Source organism: Argopecten irradians, chromosome 3 (genome assembly GCF_041381155.1).
Source record: "Argopecten irradians isolate NY chromosome 3, Ai_NY, whole genome shotgun sequence".
Classification (NCBI taxonomy): domain Eukaryota; kingdom Metazoa; phylum Mollusca; class Bivalvia; order Pectinida; family Pectinidae; genus Argopecten; species Argopecten irradians.
This window is the reverse complement of record NC_091136.1, coordinates 41,635,079-41,656,701: the sequence shown is the minus strand read 5'-3', so window position 1 is coordinate 41,656,701 and position 21,623 is coordinate 41,635,079. Positions and strand designations below refer to the sequence as shown.

The following is a 21,623-nucleotide window of genomic DNA, read 5'->3' as shown; positions in this document are numbered from 1 at the left end:
CTTGAACGTTTTGCGATACGCGTAGCGCTGCGGAAAAATTTCTAAAATGAAGTACAAAAATGTGCAGGAAGACCCTTTTTTCTTTCAAATGTGCGTTATTAGAACATTTCACTCGGCGCCGGGGGTCTCCCTCCGGGAAAATGGGGGGGGGGGGGAAAAAAGACATGACATGTCTGCCCCCATCCTGGGGAACGGGCAATTGCCCCCCCCCCCCCCCCCCCCCCCCCCGCATTTAAATTGTGAGTGTCGTCATACCATTATGCAACCCAGCTCAATCAACATACCGGAATGACACCATCGGCACATTGGTGTGTAACTCAAAATAATAATGAATTGATTGTCTTGCTAAGACATATCAACAAATCAATCTTTTATGAAGCATTTTTTTAAATAGTATAATCCCTTGATGAACATTTTTGGTCTAGTTCGTGTGTAATTGAATTTTCATTATTAAAAGTTTGAACATTACGTGCTTGAACGTTAAATACGATACGCGTCGCGCTGCGAAAAAATTTCTAAAATGAAGTACAAAAATGTGCAGGAGGACCCTTTTGTCTTTCAAATGTGCATTATAAGAACATTTCACTCGGCGAAAATGGGGGAGGTACGGTTAATTTAAACATGTCCAGCATTTAGAAATGATAATTTTGAGTGTCGGGCAATTATGCAACCCAGCCCATTCCATACCGGCTTGACCCATCGCCATTGGTGTGTAACTCAAAATTTATAATGATTGATTATCTTGATTAAGTAAATGTACATGACATTTCAAGGCAAAAATCTTTTATGAAGCATTTTTTTAAATAGTATTCCTTTGATGAACATTTTACGTCTAGTTCGTGTGTATTACAAAATTTTTTCATTATTAAGGCGTGAAAAAAGTATGAAGGCATTACGTGCTTGAACGTAGTTTCCTTTGCGATAACGCGTCGCTGCACGTATTTCTAAAATGAACCTACAAAAATGTGCAAGTTTATTTTGGCAAATAAAATGTGCAAGTTTATTAGAACATTTCACTCGGCGAAACATTTTTGAGATATTGTTCAAGCATGGACGTAGTCCTTGGTTCAAGATAGATAAAACTCGTTTATTGAAAAGATATTTACTAAGTAATTTTATTGAAACAATTAGTACCTGTCATTCAGAACACTTTCAAGTAATTTAAAACTGAATAAAATTAAATATGTTTACTCCATTACATTTATGACATTGTTTAACAAGCATGTGTTTTCATAAATATAAGTTCATGTAGATAATGTTCCGTATTTATCACACAGTTACTACGCGCGATATTTATTCAGAAAATCTCAAGTTGGTCAGATCGTTATTAAATACAAACAGTGGAATGTCAAGATCGCGTCTGAAGTGAAGAGTTTTATGTGCCGTCACGCATCGTTTCGGGGCACACGGGATCGCGTTTGAACACGACTCGCACTTCGCCAAGGAAAAACTTCTCGTACTTTTAGCAAATTATAGGGGAAAAGTAGATATACAAACCATGAAAATAGTGACAAACAATTACATAATCTATCAGTTTGTCATAGTACTGAGTGTCATGTGTGCGGGAGAATAAATAACTTGAGAACAGAAAAATTAAATACTGTACAATCCACATAGTTTGAATCCGCGGCAGCTTATTAGTAAGATCAGCGTGTCTTGTACACTATGCGTAACAGATCTAGAATTGTCATAAAACGTTAATTCTTATTGATAAATGTGAAGAAAATTATTCAAGCACATTTTGTTACAACTTCATAGTTAATCATTACTTCTCAAACAATAAAATTCCACGTGTAGTTTTTACATTAACAAGCTAAGTAGCTACGGTTATATACATGTACATTTGTACTTTAACTTTGTTGATTTCTTCTTCATGTAAAGAGGAAATTTCCCGGTAAATGTACATACAATTTGTGATATGATGAAAATTCTTTTCCTGGATATACTATATTAAAGGCCCATTACCTTTCCGAAACGTTTTTTAGATCCATTTTAAAAATGGATTTGTGATTTAAATTAATAACCTTTAATGTTAAGCAACTTCTAACCACATTTTGAATACAAATACTTATATGTTCTCCTAAACAATTTAATTAAATGCTATGAAATTTAATTTTGTAAACGCGGGTTCCATTTATGTTTTCCACCGCCCATAACAATTAAGTACCATGCGGTAAATTGTCTATCACTGCGGCAACAAACAGTAATGATAGTATAGAAATGAATTCATTTAAGAGTCATTGTATAAGATTTATATATCAGGAAATTTGTTTATAAACTGGTTTTTAAACACAAATCTTTGATGTATAAATACCATTTTTTAATGATTTGGGAAATTATAAATATCTTGACTTTTCCTCCGGAAAGGTAGTTGCCTTGAAATGTCTATTTCTTTGCACATGAACATAATATTGTAGTTAGGAAGATTTTAAAGATTTAATTACATGATACCTCAATATTTGTGTAACCCCCACTAATTCTGACTTAAATACACCAATGCTTTATTTTGCCTTCAAGGATTAAAGAACTTAATCCTCTAAGATATATCCTTTATATACCTTCATTGATCATTAAATTTTAATCATTGTACACATATATGATAGACAGTGGGGGTCGCTAAAGAAAAATTAACGAATACGCAAATTGGCCAAATTAGCGAGTTTAGTTGGCTGTTTGTGAGCGTCGCAGGCGCGAGATTTAGGTATTTTAGGGTTCTGAGGGTGACCGCCTGGGAAAAAATATTGTAATTTTAGAATGGCTGAGTTGAGTTTTTACAAGTATTTTGATGATTTTGCGAGCGCTTGAAAGCGCGACGATTTTAGTGTTTGGGGGGTCCGGGGCCACCCCCCGGGAAAAATTTTACGATTAAGAATATCTTAAATGGAATTTGATGAATTTGCGTGCGCCCCGACAGCGCGAGATTTTTGGTGTTTGGGGGGTCTGGAGGTCTCCCCGGAAAAAAAAATTACGTTTTAGGACGCCTTAGATGAGTTTTACGATGCATTTTGATGTATTTGCGAGTGCCCAAGGTAACGCGAGGAAATTTGGTGTTAAGGGGGGTTTACGGGGGTCTCCCCCGAGAAAAAAATTACGATTTAGACTGGCTGAGATGAGTTTTACGATGTATTTTAATGATTATAATTTTAGCGTTCTTAACATGGTAATAATATTTCGATCGATTTAAAAGCTACCCCCCCCCCCCCCGCTTCCTACGCCCCTGCTCCATTGAAATGAACAATGAAGTGCGTGTGATTTAATCTAGACCTTATATATGAAATAACGTCAGCTACTAGTCCGATTATGAACACCTGAGCGATTTAAATGTTCTCTTAAATAAATTAATTACACTGCTAGGAAAAAGTAAATATGATCCATGCTAATTTCCATTGACTTTCACTGCCCGAGACCGAAAAGCAGGAAATTAAAATCTACACTGTTAACACAAGATAATGTAGTGAATTCATCCTAGGTCATGATACAGCATTTTATCTTAATTTGTTATAATGGTTTTTATAACCTCAATCGCTTATTTTTCAAGGCATCAGAGAATACAGGTAAAGATGATTTCATTATACCTTCTTGACATTTTCAACATCATATAAGATAACTGATTGCATGGCTCTGCATCCCACAGCTACACAAATATACTGCTCCCCATTTACTCAGATTATCACAAGTTGTTTCATTAGGTCACAGCTATATATGTTTTTGTAGGATCACATGATTGTATACATGTACCACTGGAATCAGCAACACAAATAACTGAATGATTTCATTTGGTGTTTTTTTTATTTATATTATTTCTGACATCAACAAATATAAAACTGATTTCATTGAAACAGAGTCTATGGAACTACCAAACATTGGCAACATTGTCCAGCACATGCATAATAACATATACAGTAATTCACAACAAAGTCAAATAAATCCAGTCACAATCTCCAGATTCCTTAACATTAAACACTCAAACATCTTTCACCCAGAAAATCCTTGTTTCATCCTACATTAATTCATTTTGTCCCTAGTAGCTACATCTAAAGATCCCAATCTCTCAAACTCTTCTTGGCACTTTCAAACTCTTAAGTTTCTTTATTTCCTTGTATAGCACATCTTGTCCAACTGTTAACATATCAAAAGAGAATGAAAGACAAATATTAATCATTAAAAAAACACAATTTAATACAAATATTCTAATTTTGTAGATGATTAGCTATAAAGCATTTTCATATCTTACTGCTTAAATTTACTATGTAAATGTATGCATGCTATTAAATTTTAAAAGGTCAAAATTAAGTTTGGAGGGCCAGACACTATACTGAGATAACTTAACTGATAATATAAATACTTTATAAGATGCTAAACCGCACCTGTTATATATAGGGACAGGGCTATATGTTTTTCAGGTTTTGTACACAAATGATTTGTTAATAAGCCAGTATATAGGGACAGGGATCACTATTGAAGTATAAATGCTTTAGAATACGAAAACTATTGTAAACTTGTACTGTAATATATAAAATAAAAATTATTCACAAAATGTAAAATCTTAGCAATTGTACTTGGTCATGTTTCTGTTCGTTGTTTATTCTGCCATTACGAGAAAACCTACTTGTGTGTAAACAAAACATGGCGGCCGTACGAATTCACGCTTACTCTCTCTCATATTTCAGCATGCCAGTTTTAAAATACTTCTCTTCAGTATGCATATGATGTTATTTTATCTCTATTTTGATATATTTAGCGTTATTTATTATATTAATGTGTTAAAAGATTACTGTATTATCAAGGCTTGTATCATTAATCTAATAAAACTGACTTCGTTTAGAGTTTTCGCGGTCTCAATTTGCTACCATCCATGATGCAATTCTCACGAAGCCTTATTTTTGTAAAGTTCCGGATATTATTTCAGTGGTGTTTGCCGCCGTACTAGAGATTGATTAAAATGGGTAAATACTTTATAAGATGCATAAAACTTATATATATATATAAAGGACAGGGAAAATTCAGGCTACAAAGTTATAGATTATGTACCCACAATGGATCCTTCATGATGCGTTCTGCTTTGTCAGCTTCCCTCAACCTAACCATAACCCGCCGATGACCAGTGCCTGCCAAGCTCTCAAGCAGCACAATTGTAAATCTAAAACAAATAAAACATTATGAATATTATAGAAGCATAATTATTACAATTGGATAATTAACTGCAAGATTGTAAGAGGGCAAGAGTAACTGCCAGCCTCGAACCAGCGATGGACTCTGTGGTCCGATGCTCAACCTGTTGATGACCTAAATCTGGAAAAATGCCCTATTTGAAAATCTTAAAATGCGACTGCATGAACATATTTTGTTAACAAATCAAAACCTGATAAGAATTTTGCATTCATTGGCGATACACTAAAAATATTTTGGCATTAATTAAAAATAGATTTTGAATCTTAAATATTTGTCAAATAAAAAAAAATATTTTAAATAAGAATACTCACTTTGCAATTTTCTTACGACAGCCATGTTTTTGATCAGATTTAAACACATTTGTTTGCAATATGGGTATGTTTGGATTAACTAAAACGCAGACCTAGGGACTGATCAGGACCTTCGGGGTTTAGAGAATTAAATGCATTTTAAATTTAATTATTTCAATATGTAGATTGTAAAATGGTAAATATCTATTTAATATTATGTTAATTTTCCGTTTTTTTTTGAAAAAACAATTGTTTTGAAATTATTATCGCGACAGCTTTTGAAAATTGACCGATAATATTGTGCCGACACTGCCGGAGTTTAGGAATGGGCACGTTAACAAACGTGCTTAATTTCGTAGGGTAAAAAACATTGAACATGGAAGCACATATATCAAAATGTTTTATTTCCAATATTATTCACTTAATAAACTATATTAATGATTTTGGCATTTGAACAAAGAAACTTAATTTCAAAGCTTGAGATCACAAGGATGTCTTTACTGTATTATGTTAATGCTATATGGTGGTCAGAAGACAACAAATGATCATGAACTGAATGGACATTGAGTGAAGTTTTCAGTAATTTCTCATTTTTTATTAGTAAGGATATCAAACTGAATTAATATATGTATATACACATACATGTATACAGATATATCAATGTAAAGGTGATTGACTCTTTGTTAGCTAATAGCAAGTAATGCTTACCTAATATTGATTTACATAGTCAAAAAAAATAAAAAAAATAAAAATATGATAGGACACTATATTTAAATAAATATATAATATTTCAAAAAAATTACAACCATATGTGTATTTATATATATTCAAACGGAAAACAAAGAGAGATGTTACTTATATATATTGATTCAATACTCTAAAACCCCGTTCAGGTCCTCCTTCAGGTCCCGTTCAGGTCCATTCAGGTCTTTAGTAGGACTCGTAACAGTTACCTCATTTGAGTAACACTTGCACTGAATTTCCCTGATAGCTATACACTGAAGTCAACGGAGAGCACCTAAATTGTCATCTTACAACAAAGTTAGACAACAGATTTTAATATTTCACCCACAGAAGCATAGAGTCTTTGATCAGTTGTAAGGCATTCTAAAAATTATGACGCCCTTTTTTTATAATAATTATTAAAACAACATTATGCGTTTTCTTTTCACATAATTACTCAATTGGGTAACTTATTGATTACTGCAAACAGGTAACTGTTACTCAAATGGGTAACTGTTACCCATATGCAGGGTTGTGCCCAACCTGTTGATAACCTTCCGAATCTGTGCCCTATCCTGAAAATCGTTGAATGTGGTAACATAACTTTTGTCTATCAAAACAAACGTGTATATTTTTTTAGGGTGGGTGACGGTAAAAGCTTTAATGGCATTAATTAACCACTGGAGATTATAAAATAAAATATTTGTCAAATCAAAAACAAATATTTTATTTACTCACTTTGCAATCCTCTTCCGAGCCATGTTTTTCCGGGTCAGTTTGTTGCATTTGTTTGCAATGTTTCAGTTTCCTCCTGTACAAACGCAGACGAGATTCCGACTAGTCATTTGCTGCGTGGAAGAGAGAATTAAAAATCATTTAGTTAAATTTAATTGCTTTTGGTAGTATGTGATTGTAAAATGGTATCCATTGTTAATCATGGTTAGTATTATTTTTTTATGTATGTGATCATATCGCTTATATTTCATTTTCCCGTTACTACCGGATATTGATGCCGACAGCTGCCGGAGTTTACCGAATGCCACGTTAACAAACGTGCGTTACCAGTGTTGGGTACAGAAAACAGCGTTGAACATGGATCTGACACAGATATCATGTGTTTTATTTTTCGTGTTCTTTACTTCAATTGACTGTTTAATGTTTCATTTGCCAGCAAATGCGAAAAAATGTTTACGAGAGGAGATCCACAAGGATGTCTTAGTGACCGGCGATTATGAACTGTCAGACGCGCCGGGTCAGAAAGCAACACTAACGGTAAACAATAACTAAAGACTATTTGCTGATGAGATCAAGTTTTTATCAGTATAAGCAACCCATTGGATAAATGATATCTATTTTACACTTAATGTTTACTCTTATCTTCGTATATTTCCGTCAGTAAAACTGTAACACGAAGTTAAAATTTTAAGACTAAAGTTACCTCCCCTGTTAAGTTGTGCCCTGATAAGCACATATGGGATACTGCTTTCTTGTCGAATGATTGAAAACTGTTCGCGCTACTGGCGATATTTATGATTTGCTTTTGAAGAGAAGTCATTTTTATATTATGATAAACCATAATATCAAAAAGGAAAATGTCATGATCAGTTTCATCCTCTGAAGAATCAAATACCTTGACACATCATCAAAATTGTTGCCAACAATATGATGGTGAGTTCAGTGGAGTTTGCAATTTGTGATACTGCGGATATGATATCATGCTGTGTGAGATATGTTAAAATATTATAACTATATAAGTCTGTATTTACCACTCTTATCTCCACCTCTGGCCACAACAAGGTTGCTACATGTGCATGTACTTGTGAGTTAAACCATGGTCCAGGTGCACTGTATCCTGACAATTAAGCACATGCATGTTACTAGGCGCTACTAGATCCTGGTTGTTAGAGCTAAGAGCTGATAAAACAAACTTCTTCTTCTTTGGTTTATCACCATCCGTCAATAGTGACAATTTTAGATGAGGTGATACGGCTCAGTGGCGTGGGGGAGGGGGTTATATACAGTGCATTTTGTTTATTTTATTTTTTATTTTTCTTCTGGTGCTGGAATAGATAAAAGTAGATAAGTTAAAAACATGATAAAAATGAGGTGTTTATTTGTGAGTGAGTGCCACAGGGAGGAGATTCCAGTGTGTGATGGTGTGTGGTATAAAGGAATTCTTAAATGTATCCTTTGTGGCTGCAATGTGTCTGTATGCATAGGGATGTGTGTGTCTAGTGCGGGTGTCTACAGGTGTTAGGTATTGTTCTGGGTTGATGGCAACGAGATGGTGTGTGATTTTATATAAGAGGATGAGTCGTGATTGTAGACGGCATGTTTGTAGTGTTGGCCATTGGAGTGTGTATAACATGTCTGAGACTGAAGAAGTGTTATATATGATATCTGTTGTGTACATATCTTGCTGCTCTGCGTTGAGTTTTTTCTATTTGTTATATTTGGCCAGTATTGTGTGGGTCCCAGATAGAGGAGCAGTACTCTAGTTTGGGTCTGACAAGTGCTTTATATGCGTGTTCTCTAATGTGTGGTGAATTGATTATGAGGTTTCGTTTTAGGAAACCTCGTGTTCTGTTTGCATTTGCGGTGATGTTGTTAATGTGTTTGTCCCATTGGAGGTTGTTTTGTTATGTACGTGAGGTCTAAGTATTTACTGTATTTGACGTGTTCAAGTGAGTGGTTATGGAGAGTGTAGTTGAGGTGGATTTTGTTACGTTTGGTGGTAGTGGAGATGACGTTGCACTTGTCGGGGTGAAATTGCATTAGCCAGTCATGTTCCCATTGTCCTGTGTTGTCAAGGTCGTGTTGTAGTTTCTGTGTGTCTTCTTGTTTGTGTATGGTTTTGTAAATGATACTATCGTCTGCGAAAGGTCTAAGGGAGCTGTGTTTCATGTATTCATGTAGGTCGTTGATATATATTAAGAAAAGTACGGGGCCCAGACAGGTTCCTTGAGGGACTCTGGATGTTACTGGTATTTTGTGTCAGTGTTTGCCCTCAAGTAATACTAAATCTAACCAACTGATCATGAACTCATAGTAATACAGTATAGATAGGTATACTTTAATTTTACTAATTCATTGCCTCATATGTGTGACAGATAATATATTCCATGTTTTTGTTACTTAGCAAGTTAGCACTAGGTTTCCCTTACTTGATAGTTGCAGCTAATGATGAAGTATCACGAATTGTCAAATTAATTCACTCTAACTGTAACACTAGTTTTAATTTGTTAACAGGTAACCGACTCCAAAGGCCATATACTCTACACCAAAGATGATGCCAAGAAAGGGAAATTTGCCTTTACAACAGAGGAGTATGATATGTTTGAAGTTTGCTTCCAGACTAAGATGGTGGGAGGTAAGTATAGATGTCTTTGTTATTTTAGTACACAATGTATACTGCTACTACTGGTAATTACCTATATTGTCATCAAAATTGTCAACATTCAAATAAAATTTGAATCTTTCTGTATGTTTTTTTTCTTGAAAGTCCTTTTAAACTAAAGTACCTTAGCAAACCTAAACATGCTGATGTTCTTCAATATATAGCAGTTTATAGTAACAAGGTTGTTTGGAAAATGTTGATTTTGATTTTAGTGACTGTGCATCAGTCTTTAATTTCAAGATTAGTTCCAACTTCTATGCTATGACAGTTTGATCACTATCCAAAAAGTTTTATCCTTTATGAAAACTTGTACTATAGATCAATCTATTACTTTTTGGGTCATGATTAGCATTGATGATAAGTTAAAAAATGTTAAAACTGTAAAGTAAACTACTGCTAGCTTGATATGCAATGTATATAATTTAACATTATGTACCTAATGAAATTACAAATAAAAACTATTAGAAATGATAATATACAACATAAAATATGTATTTTATTACCGGGTACTTCATTTACTTACAGGTGGACATGGTGCAGACAGAGAAGTGACACTGGACATGAAACATGGCATTGAAGCTAAGAGTTATGATGATGTAAGTAGTTCACATAGATATAATCTGCTTATTATCATCACACAAATATTTTAAGGGAATTATCTGATGGACCTTTAAACTTTGGGTAATTGAGGATATTGTCTCTGTGGATATCAATACAAAAATGTTATTTAAAAAAACAATAGAAAGACATGTATAAAGATTTAAGATTAGGGAATGCCACTTGATTTGACACCAACTATAAATACATTGGTAAAGTTATCAGTATTTATAAAAAATATGATGCAATTCTTACTGTCTAAATATGGAATTCATGCTGTTGTTCAAGTCATAGCTGGCCAGGTTAGACCTGAACAGTTTAAATATTAATCAGTGTCAGCTTCATGGAAAAGCTCTTAAATATTGATTTATTCCACAGCTTGCTAAGGCAGAAAAGCTGAAACCATTGGAAGTTGAGTTGAGAAGACTTGAGGATCTTTCTAAATCAATAGTAGATGATTTTGAATACATGAAAGAAAGAGAAAAGGAAATGAGAGACACAAATGGTGAGTTGATAAAACAAACACTCTTTAAAGTAATAGCTAACTTCTATAGAATGGAGGTAAATTTTGGTGTTGTATAATGATATACCACTCATTACAATATATACTTTTCAAGATCTATTTATGTTTTGTAATATTATGATTTTAAAAGTACAGATATTGATGCTTAAACTCAATTCAATTGTTATATGCATTACATGACATGTACCGGTACTTGTATCTTGTCAATGTGCAATAAAAAAGATACAGATTTCCTGTTTTAAAAGCATTTCAATAATTTATGCTTAAGTCTGTGATTCTCGAGTTGGATTTGCTTAAACAGAGATCTGAAACCTCAAACTCCTAGTTTTCCTCATTACTGTCCTACAGACTTATAACTAATGTTGTTTCTATTCTGTCACTTCTCTCTTTCAGAGTCGACCCACTCACGTGTGATGTACTTCAGTATTTTCTCTATGTGCTGTCTCTTAGGCCTGGCAACATGGCAAGTTCTTTATCTACGACGATACTTCAAGGCTAAGAAACTCATCGAATGAACACCAGTCATATTTAGATTTAATAAATTTTCTGTAATCACTCTAGGAGAGTGCTCTCCCTTTTATAAAATAAGCATTTCTATTATTTATTTTTGGATATAAAATAAGGGTATGATTAAGCAGAATATTTTTTCAGTCATATGTGATTTGTCTGAAGTTAAATTGTGTATAGGATTTTGTGATCACCCTGGTATTTGGATTATTCAGTATTAAAATTTATTTCGAGTAATGTATATTTGTTTGATTAGTACGTACATTATACATTTCATTTTGACTGCCAAGTACAAAAATCTTAAATACTATAAATTGAAATGAAAAAAGGATTTGTTTTTACATTATTGTCACTAGATAACACATTCTCTCTTGTAAAACCTTCTTTGATTTAGAATAGAAAGAAAATTAAATATCATAGAAATTAGAAAATTATCAGAACAAGGGCAATGCTGCTTTTTTTGAAGTAACAGCCATTCCTCATAACCTTGCAGCCGTGAGTATATAAATGAAGCCTTGAATAATGAAACAGAGTTACCTCAACTTTGACTTTTATGATAAATCCATTGGTTAAAAAGTAATTAGTCATGAAATAGTTTTACTTCATGACCATTGATGTTTTCATTCATCTGAAATTTCTGAAAGTATTGGAGGATATTCAACTGAGAGCTTCTTAAAAATGCACGATTTTTTTACTGATCTTTCATTTTATAACAAAGAATTGCTGTTTGTACATTCAAACTTCAATATCTTCTGTTACGGGAATTGCACTAACACTATCATTCAAAGTTTATCTTCTTTTAAAGGATATTACACTAAAGATATCAATTATAAGCTAAATCTAAAAATATTCCCTTCAAAGGCTGCTTTAATCAGTAATTTTAAACCAGTTACACCAATGTCTTTGGTTAGTCCCATATATCTATTTTGGTTTGGTATTTACTATTTAACAAGTTTATATTGATTCATTACTTCCCTAGCAAAGTTCCATTGTGTATATGACCATGGACATTTACTCTAGATTTACTTAATGCAAACACTTCTCAACTTAATATGAATTTGATATTTGGAATACATTTTGAGAAAAGTGCTTTTGATGTCAAAAAAAATTTATTTCAAGACAAATGGCTACACATGCATTTTGAAGAAAGCAAAATTCTTCAAATTGTTGATACTTATTTAATGCATATTTAGGTAGGGTGTTCATTGCTTTAATAGATTTAGTCAGTGTGTTGATTCTGAGTTGGAGCATATGGAGGATAGAGAGATGATGAGAGGGAGTGAGAATGAAGACAATGGGTTGAGTGTTTTTATCATATTCCTTGAATGGGTGTGTGCTTGTACTATTGATAAAATCTTTTTTGAATGAGACAGAGCAGACCATCAGGGCTGAATCCATATAAGTCTGGAAGCCATACAATGTAATTTGTTTCACTGTATTTTCGTTTTCATCTATTATGCAATGTGAACATGCATACAACATCATGTGTTTTGGTAGATAATTTGCAGATTAATGTCATATCATTTTGATTAAAAATTTTGCAAATGTAAGTGTTACAAATAGGACTGAATCATGCATGTAACCAAAATATAAACATCACTGAATATATTGATAATCCCACTTACTTATCCTAATTTGTATGTGTGTGAATTCATGCCATGTTCCGTGTATAGATTAACCAGTCTGTCAGGGTCTGTTATAAGCCATCAACGTATGAAATTGAGGTGAATGATTTAGAAGTGTAAATATATTAATCCATATGTAAATGGTGCAACTTTGATAGGTATGAATGCCTTTGGAACTTATGACAGTTAGAATTAACTTTTTTTTCTGTCAGGTCCCTAAATTGAGTTAGAGCCTTTGTTCAAAGCTTCTATAGCTTAACAAGTCCCTAAATTGAGTTAGAGCAACTATTTTTAGCTTTTATTAAAATTCCCCCAGTAAGCAAAATTTTTTTTAATTATTTCATTTGATAAATCTGATTTTTGATATTAACAACATATTGTTTGCAAAATTATCAAGAAAAAAAAATTACAAAAAAACCTCTTAAATATGTTTTGACTTTCTTTAAAAGCTTTTGAAGTTTGTAGCTTTGAAGGTTCATGTAGATATTCATTATTGCATTATTTATGAGTTGATTTTGAGAGTAAGTATACCACTGTACGGTTTAATGAGTGATCCTTTTGTTTCCCTTTTCCCTGCCTCACTGGTGATGTTTCCAATTTAACTTTTGAAAGCCTTGAGTTTCACGTGTCAGAAATGAATGTGAGAGCGATTTGTGATTTAAATTGTAAATATTTCCCTGGAAATATGGTGAATAAATGAAAGGTAATTACCTTATAGTTTCTTGTTTTATGTCAATGTTAAGATCTGTTTATTTTGATATTTCTTGATAAATTGATTGGACACTTCAACTGAGATAGTTACATGTATTCTTATTGGATACTTTTGTTGATTTCATCTTGTTCTGGCTAAACACTCCTGGTGGGTTATTTGTTTTCCGATATAGAAAACAGATAGATTATAATGAAATACCTCTAGATTATCTTTGGAGCGATCTTCTGATAATATATCTCTATGGAGGGAGATTATTATTAGATATCTCTGGGGAGGGAGATTATGATTACATATCTCTGTGGAGGGATAATCTGATTACATATCTCTGTGGAGAGAGATTCTTATTATATATCTCTGTGGTGGGAAATACTGATTATATACCTCTGTGGAGGAATATTCTGATTAAAAATCTCTGTGGAGGGAGATTCTGATTAGATATCTCTTTGGAGGGAAATTGTGATTATGTAACTCTGGAGAGAGATTCTGATTAGATATCTCTGGGGAGGGAGATTATAATTACATATCTTTGTGAAGGGAGAATCTGATTACATATCTTTGTGGAGAGAGAGTCTTATTATATATCTCTGTGGTGGGAGATTCTGATTATATACCTTTGTGAAGGAATATTCTGATAAGATAGCTCTGTGGAGGAAGATTCTGATTGGATATCTCTGGATGGAGATTCTGATTAGACATCTCTATGGAGGAAGATTCTTATTAGATATCTCTGTGGAGGGAGATTCTGAATTCATGTAGATATCTCTGTGGGGGAAATTCTGATGAGATATCTCTGTGGAGGTAGATTATAATTACATATCTTTGTGGAGGGAGATTCTAATAAGAAACCTCTGTGGAGAGAGATTCAGATTACATTTCTCTTTCTGGAGAGAGATACTGATTACATATCCCTGTGAAGGAAAATTCTGATTCGATATATCTAGGGAGATTTGATTACATATCTCTCTGGAGGGAGTTTCTAATTAGATATCTCTGTGGAGGAAGATTTTGATTATATATCTCTGTGAAGAGAGATTCTGATTAGATATCTTTGTGGAGGGAAATTCTGATTACATTTTTCTTTGAAGGGTGATCAAGATTACATATCTCTGTGCAGGGAAATTCTGATTACAAATCTCTGTGGAGGAAGATTCTGATTAATTATCTCTGTTGAGAGATTTTGATAAAATATATACAAAGGGTGATTCTAATTAGATATCTCTGTGGAGGAAGATTCTAATAAGATATCTCTGTGGAGGGAGATTCTTATTAGATATCTCAGGGAAGGGAGATTCTGATTAGATATCTCTGTGGAGGGAAATTCTGATTAGATATCTCTGTGGAGGGAGATTCTTATTAGATATCTCTGTGGAGGGAAATTCTGATTACAAATCTCTGTGGATGAAGATTCTGATTAATTATCTCTGTTGAGATATTTTGATAAAATATATACAAAGGGTGATTCTAATTAGATATCTCTGTGGAGGAAGATTCTGATAAGATATCTCTGTGGAGGGAGATTCTTATTAGATATCTCAGGGAAGGGAGATTCTGATAAGATATCTCTGTGGAGGGAGATTCTTATTAGATATCTCTGTGGAGGGAAATTCTGATTACAAATCTCTGTGGAGGAAGATTCTGATTAATTATCTCTGTTGAGAGAGATTTTGATAAAATATCTACAAAGGGTGATTCTAATTAGATATCTCTGTGGAGGAAGATTCTGATAAGATATCTCTGTGGAGGGGGATTCTTATTAGATATCTCAGGGAAGGGAGATTCTGATTAGATATCTCTGTGGAGGGAAACTCTGATTAGATATCTCTGTGGAGGGAAATTCTGATTAGATATTTCTGAGGGGGAAGATTCTGATAAGATTTCTCTGTGGAGGGAGATTCTTATAAGATATCTCAGGGAAGGGAGATTCTGATTAGATATCTCTGTGGAGTTAAATTCTGATTAGATATCTCTGAGGGTGAAGATTCTGACTAGATATTTCTGTCCAGGGAGATACTAATTAGATATTTCAGTGGAGAGATATTCTGATTAGATATCTCTGTGGAGGAAGATTCTGCATAGATATATCTCTGGAGGGAGATTCTGATGAGATATCTGTGGAAGGATATTCTGATTTGATATATCCATGAAAGAATATTCCGATTAGATATCTCTTTGGAGAGAACTTTTGATAATATATCTATGTGAATGGAGACTCTGATAACATATCTCTGTACAGGGAGATCATGATTACATATCTCTTTGAAGGGTGATCATGATTACATATCTCTGTGAAGGGTGATCATGATTACAAATTTCTGTGAAGGGAGACTCTGATTACAAATCTCTGTGGAGGAAGATTCTGATTAAATATCGCTGTGGGGGAAGATTCTGATTAAACATCTCTGTGGAGGGAGATTCTGATGAAATAGCTCTGTGGGGGGATTTTGATAAGATATCAACGGAGGGAGATTCTGATTAGTTTTCTCTTTGGATTCTGATGAGATATTTCTGTTGAGGGAGATTCTAATTAGATATCTCTGAGGAGGGAGATTCTGATGAGATAGCTCTGTGGAGGAATTTTGATAAGATATCAACGGAGGGAGATTCTGATTAGTTTTCTCTTTGGATTCTGATGAGATATTTCTGTTGAGGGAGATTCTAATTAGATATCTCTGAGGTGGGAGATTCTGATGAGATAGCTCTGTGGAGGCAGATTCTAATTACATATCTCTGTAGAGGGAGATTCTGATGAGATAGCTCTGTGGCGGGAGATTCTAATTACATATCTCTGTAGAGGGAGATTCTGATTAGATACCTCTGTGCTGGGAGATTTTGAATAGATATCTCTGCGCAGAGAGATTTTGATTAGATATCTCTGTGCAGGGATATTCTGAATAGACATCTCTGTGCAGGGAGATTCTTATTACATATCTCAGTGCAGATAATTACTGAGGTATCTCTGTCGGGGGAGATTCTGACAAGATAATTCTGTCGAGCGATATACAGATTAAATATTTCTGTGGAGAGAGATTATTATTAGATATCTGTGGAGGGAGATACTGATAACATATCTCTGTGATACTGTGTAACAGTGTTGATGTATTCATATTCTGTTAGAGTATACTCCTACCACATGTCTTTGACTCTATATAGATATGGATATCACTATGTATGTATAATACTGTGCTAGTGTAACAATATTACACATATATACCTATATTAGAGTCAAAGTCCTGTGCTCCTACTGAATAAGATGTTTTCTGAATGAGTAATTCTGTTGAATTAATTGTACTCTTGATTAGAAAATACTGTTGGGTAAGTTGTATTTTTATTTTTGGATACTTCCGCCAAGTAAGTTGTATTCTGATTCGATAATCCTGTTGTATTTTGATTGGAATAATTCTGTTAGTAAGTCGTACTCTGATTGGATAATCCCGTCAAGTAAGCCGTATTCTTATTGGATTTCAATTTCTTTATTCCTTTAGCAAACGCTAATCAGATTATACAAATCATATAAATACATAACATAACAATTAAGAGAGTGAAAACCTTGAGAGCGTGACAAACAAACACATGATGAAATAAAGATAGATCAATAACATAGAAATAATAATATAGATAAAGATAGGGCATTAATGGCATGGATGGCAATTTACGGCTGTACATTTTGTAACACAAGACATTCAGCTCGGCGTTTGTTCGCGCGGAAAATGTATTTCCCCAAATTATTTAATTCTGTTACATTATCAGAAGATAACAGTTGGATTAACTTAAACACACTTGGGTTTCTTCTATAGAACAGTTTGATTAATTGTTGGCGTAAATCATTGTATAAAGGACAAATAAGTATAAAATGGAATTCATCTTCAATATCATTTTTATCGCAGACATGGCATTTTCGTTCAGTTCTTTGAATATTCCTAAAACGACCACTTTCGATATTGAGTAAGTGGGCGGATGTCCTAATTTTAGTGACTTCTCTCTGATAGACTCGGCTGCTCATTTTGATCAGATAAGTTTGGAGGGTAAACGAATTATTTAAATGTTGAAAAATATGTCCTTTCGGACTTGAAATTATAGATTCGTGGCATTTTTGTTGAAAAATGTCCAAGATTCTGTATTTTATTTTTAAATATGTTACGTTATCAACATTGGGAGACTCCCATATGAACCCTAGTCCACTTCTATACAATTCATTTTTAATACTCAGAACCCAACTATCGCCGTTCTGTAGCATATTTTCATAACTTGCCTGAAGTATACAGTTATCTGTGTTTTTGAGTTTGATCCAATATTTAAAAATTCTTAATTTTCGCACGATGTGTAAAGGGTAGCGCCCAAGTTCTTTGTAAACAAAATTGTTACAAGCACTCTTTCTAATTCCTAGCAACTTTCTACAAAACCTAATTTGTATTTTTTCGACATCAGGTGCTTGGTGGAAACCCCATATTTCCGAGGCATAGTTTATAAACACTACCTACGAAAGTATCAAAAACGGATAGTTGAGTTTCAATGTTGAAAAAATTCTCTCTACAAATTTTGTCGATCGCAAATAATGCTTTACGTCCCTGATCTGCTACTTTTTTCTGAGTTTGTCTAAATTTGCCATTGTAATTCATAAGCATACCTAAATAGTTGAATTCATTTACAATTTCTAATTTTTCACCGTTATAAAACCACTGTTCATTTTCCCTAATTACCCCACCGTTTCTGAAAATCATAATTTTTGTTTTATAAGTAAGCCGTATTCTTATTGGATTATCCCCCTGAGGCATAATTTGTATAATGAAGATATATAGGGTTATGGTGCTTCTGTCCGACAGTTCTTTAGTACAGCCTGATGCCTGGGAACAGAATTTTGAAATTCTTATTTTAAGTCTGTTAATTTATATGCACACGTATATTTGGATAAAAAATAAGTTTTAAAAAATGGAATTCGTTGATAAAATGATACCGTGCTATCTTGGCGCCAAGTTAATCAAGAAGGATAACTCTGTAGATCATGTCCCAAATTTGATTGTTTGTGCTAATAGTTTACCAAGTCTACTATCGGTAAAGTCTCGATACAGTGGCGTAGGAAGTTGAAACCTTATGGAGGAGGGGGGGTCAAAGGTCCTCAATTTCCTAAAATGAAGTACGAAAAATGTGCAGGAGGACCCTTTTTTCTCTCATATGCTTTTATTTCTACATTTTTAGAATAGTTCGGTCGGCGATAATGGGGGGGGGGGGGGGGCAAAAAGACATGTTCCCCTCCCCCCGCTTCCTACGCCCCTGCGATATACGTAATATTAGAAACGTCCCAAAGTTATAATGCCTTATCTTGAGCTGGTATACATTTACCGTCTCAAAGAAACTTTTTGCAATTCAAAGAAATTAGAATTTTCTTTAGATATTACTAGATATTACACGTAGTTAACTTCGGTTTCTAGTCCTGAATGAATCGAGAAGAAAACATAAATTCATCATATCCGACCGTAATAAAAAAATAATTTTTGTCCGTATATTTTATATTGCTAGCTGACAAGTTTTGCGTCTGTAACCAATAACGATGTTACAATGCGTGGTGAGACATTTTAAAGCACATCAAATTGATATATGTATATATAGGAGTTATCAACTTATAATTTTCACTTGACTGAGGACATTCATGATTTTTAAGATGATTCTGAGGATGGGGATTTCCTGAAATTCAACCACAGGGACTTGCTATGAAACATAATTGGGAATACCTTCCAAGTGCCTGTGCTCCAAACAACTCCTCTGAATCCACCACTACGTTAAGGAGATACCTTTTAAAATTATATCCCGTTTTAGGGTACATTTTACGTTCTTTAGGTGTACCCGCTCTTTTTGTTCATATACATGTATCTATTGATATAAAATATAGAAATGTATGTCATATCTAACGATGTGTTAGTGTCCGCGTGATCAACATGAAGTTTTTATTTCCGATGGGTTGTATATGTCCAGTATCGGTATTACATAGTGATATACAATTACACACTGAAAAACATCTCTGATACTAAATATCTATTTATTTTGATTGAGACAGATTAATATTAGTCGAATCCATAATTAGGATAAATAATAAGACACCGAATCCTTGATATTCAAACATGTATATGGCACTTTTACCGGTAAGGGGTCGATAATACATTAGTTTGCTCTAGGCGTTCTTTATGGACAGGTTTCCTTTATAGACAGGCGTTCTTTATAGACATGTGTTTTTAATAGACGGATGTCCTTTAGAGACAGGCGTTCCTTATAGACGGGTGTCGTTTATAGACATGTGTTCTACATACGTATACATGTGTCGTTTATAGACAGGTGTTCTTCCTGTATAGGCAGGCATTCCTTATATACATATGTTCTTTATAGACATGTCCCTTATAGACAGACGTTCTTTATAGACATATGTTCTTTTAGACACGTGTCCTTTATAGAGAGGCGTTCCTTATAGACGGGTGTCCTTTATAGACATGTGTTCTATATGTATATATTCATCATACCGGTCCTAAAAAAAACCATGTTTCGAAAAACTGCCAGAGGGGTACATGGGAACCTATTTCTCCTCCCCCAACTAAAGGACGTATTTCTCACTTATAAATCCTTGGTATGAACTATGCATACGACTAGTGCTTAGTCCGCTAAACCTGCTTATATTATTAGGCTTTTTTTTTAAATTCCTTAATTTATATCAGGCAAAAAAAAAAAAATTAAAACGCCTAATGATATAGGCAGGTTTAGCGGACTAGACAAGCGCTACGCTATATTGAAAAGTGACGTCACATTTTGTTTTGTGCCTTAGGGTTGTATTGACCAGGAAGTGGTCACTGCAACAGTAGCCTCGCCTGGCCAAAACCTTATATATACACATACATCTTCACATACAATATTTCAGTCCTGACTTGTGTAAAATAAAATGATAATTCTAAGTAATAGTCAAATATTAGAATGGAAAACCAAAGTTGATTTTGAATATAGAATCGGTATTGAACTTGTAATACATTATAAATATATATTAATGTAAAAATTCTCTGGCTATACTTGATGTATATATAATTAAGTGAAAATATCAGATCCAGAAAAGACATCACATGTACATTATGTAACTCATTAACTCTGTTTTGTCGTTATCCTTTAATTCAAATTATGCAAATAATATGAATAACAGGAACAATTTAAGGACGACAGTTTCCTGGTGATACCTTTATGACATGTGAACATGACTATCGTTAGGGCAAGCTTATAAAGACTACCTACCGTGGTATATACGTGGGCGAGTAGTTTCGTTTCAGTTGTTCCGTATAGCCGATTCTTTGATAGGTGGTTTATACTTAGCGGGCCAAATCATGTTAAATCAGGAGTTACCTGTGCCGATACGTACACACACTTACCTGTCCCCAGGTGTGTGTACACACCAGGTGTAAATATGGAGTACAAATCATACCAGGAACATGAAACACAGAATTTCTAGGATTATTTATCAGACAAAGGTAGTGTAGATATTTTCTGTGAAAACATGGACGGACTCATATTGAGACGTAGGAGACAATTACAGGTGATGATCAAAGGTGAGTACAGGTAAAAATCCCTATATCTGAACGTGAGGTAAGTATATAGATCTGTAGTTATATATATGAACTAATGATTGACATGTTCTCTACGATATTATACCCTAATCTCTAGGTGTATGGTGTACTTTATACATTACTGGACTGGAAATAGCACATGTGTTCGTCACGCCACTCATATATGTACATTTTACATACAATGTACATATGTATATACTACTTGTGACAGTAGTACATGCAACATGTACGTGTGTACATCATTCCACGTGTATAAATCAATTTACGTGGTTATCATCAGATCATTGCATATTTGTGTACATCATTCCTCATGTGTACATCTCATTTCACGCGTGTACACATAATTTTCCATGTACATCATTTCACATGTGTACATCTCATTTCACATGTGTACACCTCATTTCACGCGTACATGTATATACATCATATCACATACATATGTTTATAATTTCACGTGAGTAATCGTTTCACGTGTCTACATTTTTCTT

At 33.9% G+C, this 21,623-nt stretch overlaps 2 protein-coding genes and 1 long non-coding RNA gene across 4 annotated transcripts in view; 2 read left to right on the top strand and 1 right to left on the bottom strand.

Moving 5' to 3' along the window:
• Positions 1-5,022: 5,022 nt before the first annotated feature.
• Positions 5,023-20,943, bottom strand: LOC138318634 (uncharacterized). Of its 2 annotated transcripts, none has more exons than XR_011207894.1 (3): positions 20,807-20,943; positions 6,924-7,033; positions 5,023-5,140 (listed from the first exon to the last, which is right to left on the bottom strand). It is a non-coding gene; the product is annotated as an uncharacterized lncRNA (long non-coding RNA). The 2 variants fall into 2 exon arrangements; XR_011207895.1 differs by lacking the exon at positions 20,807-20,943 and adding an exon at positions 19,273-19,291.
• Positions 7,196-11,982, top strand: LOC138318633 (transmembrane emp24 domain-containing protein 10-like). Its single transcript, XM_069261178.1, has 5 exons — positions 7,196-7,457; positions 9,435-9,555; positions 10,108-10,178; positions 10,558-10,684; positions 11,096-11,982. The coding sequence occupies exons 1-5, from the start codon at positions 7,278-7,280 to the stop codon at positions 11,215-11,217; spliced, it is 621 nt and encodes a 206-aa protein (XP_069117279.1). The 5' UTR covers positions 7,196-7,277; the 3' UTR covers positions 11,218-11,982.
• Positions 20,931-21,623, top strand: part of LOC138318632 (neuromedin-U receptor 1-like) — a 15,537-nt gene continuing 14,844 nt past the window's right edge. The window contains exon 1 of the mRNA XM_069261176.1: positions 20,931-21,117. The gene's annotated coding sequence lies outside the window, so the exon portion shown is untranslated. The remainder of the gene's footprint in view (positions 21,118-21,623) is intronic.

Excerpts from the sequence above, each read along its gene's own strand:
- LOC138318633 (XM_069261178.1), top strand. The coding sequence starts at position 7,278 with ATGGATCTGACACAGATATCATGTGTTTTATTTTTCGTGTTCTTTACT. Across the intron at positions 9,556-10,107 it reads CCAGACTAAGATGGTGGGAG|GTGGACATGGTGCAGACAGA; the intron begins GTAAGTATAGAT and ends ATTTACTTACAG. Across the intron at positions 10,179-10,557 it reads AAGCTAAGAGTTATGATGAT|CTTGCTAAGGCAGAAAAGCT; the intron begins GTAAGTAGTTCA and ends TTTATTCCACAG.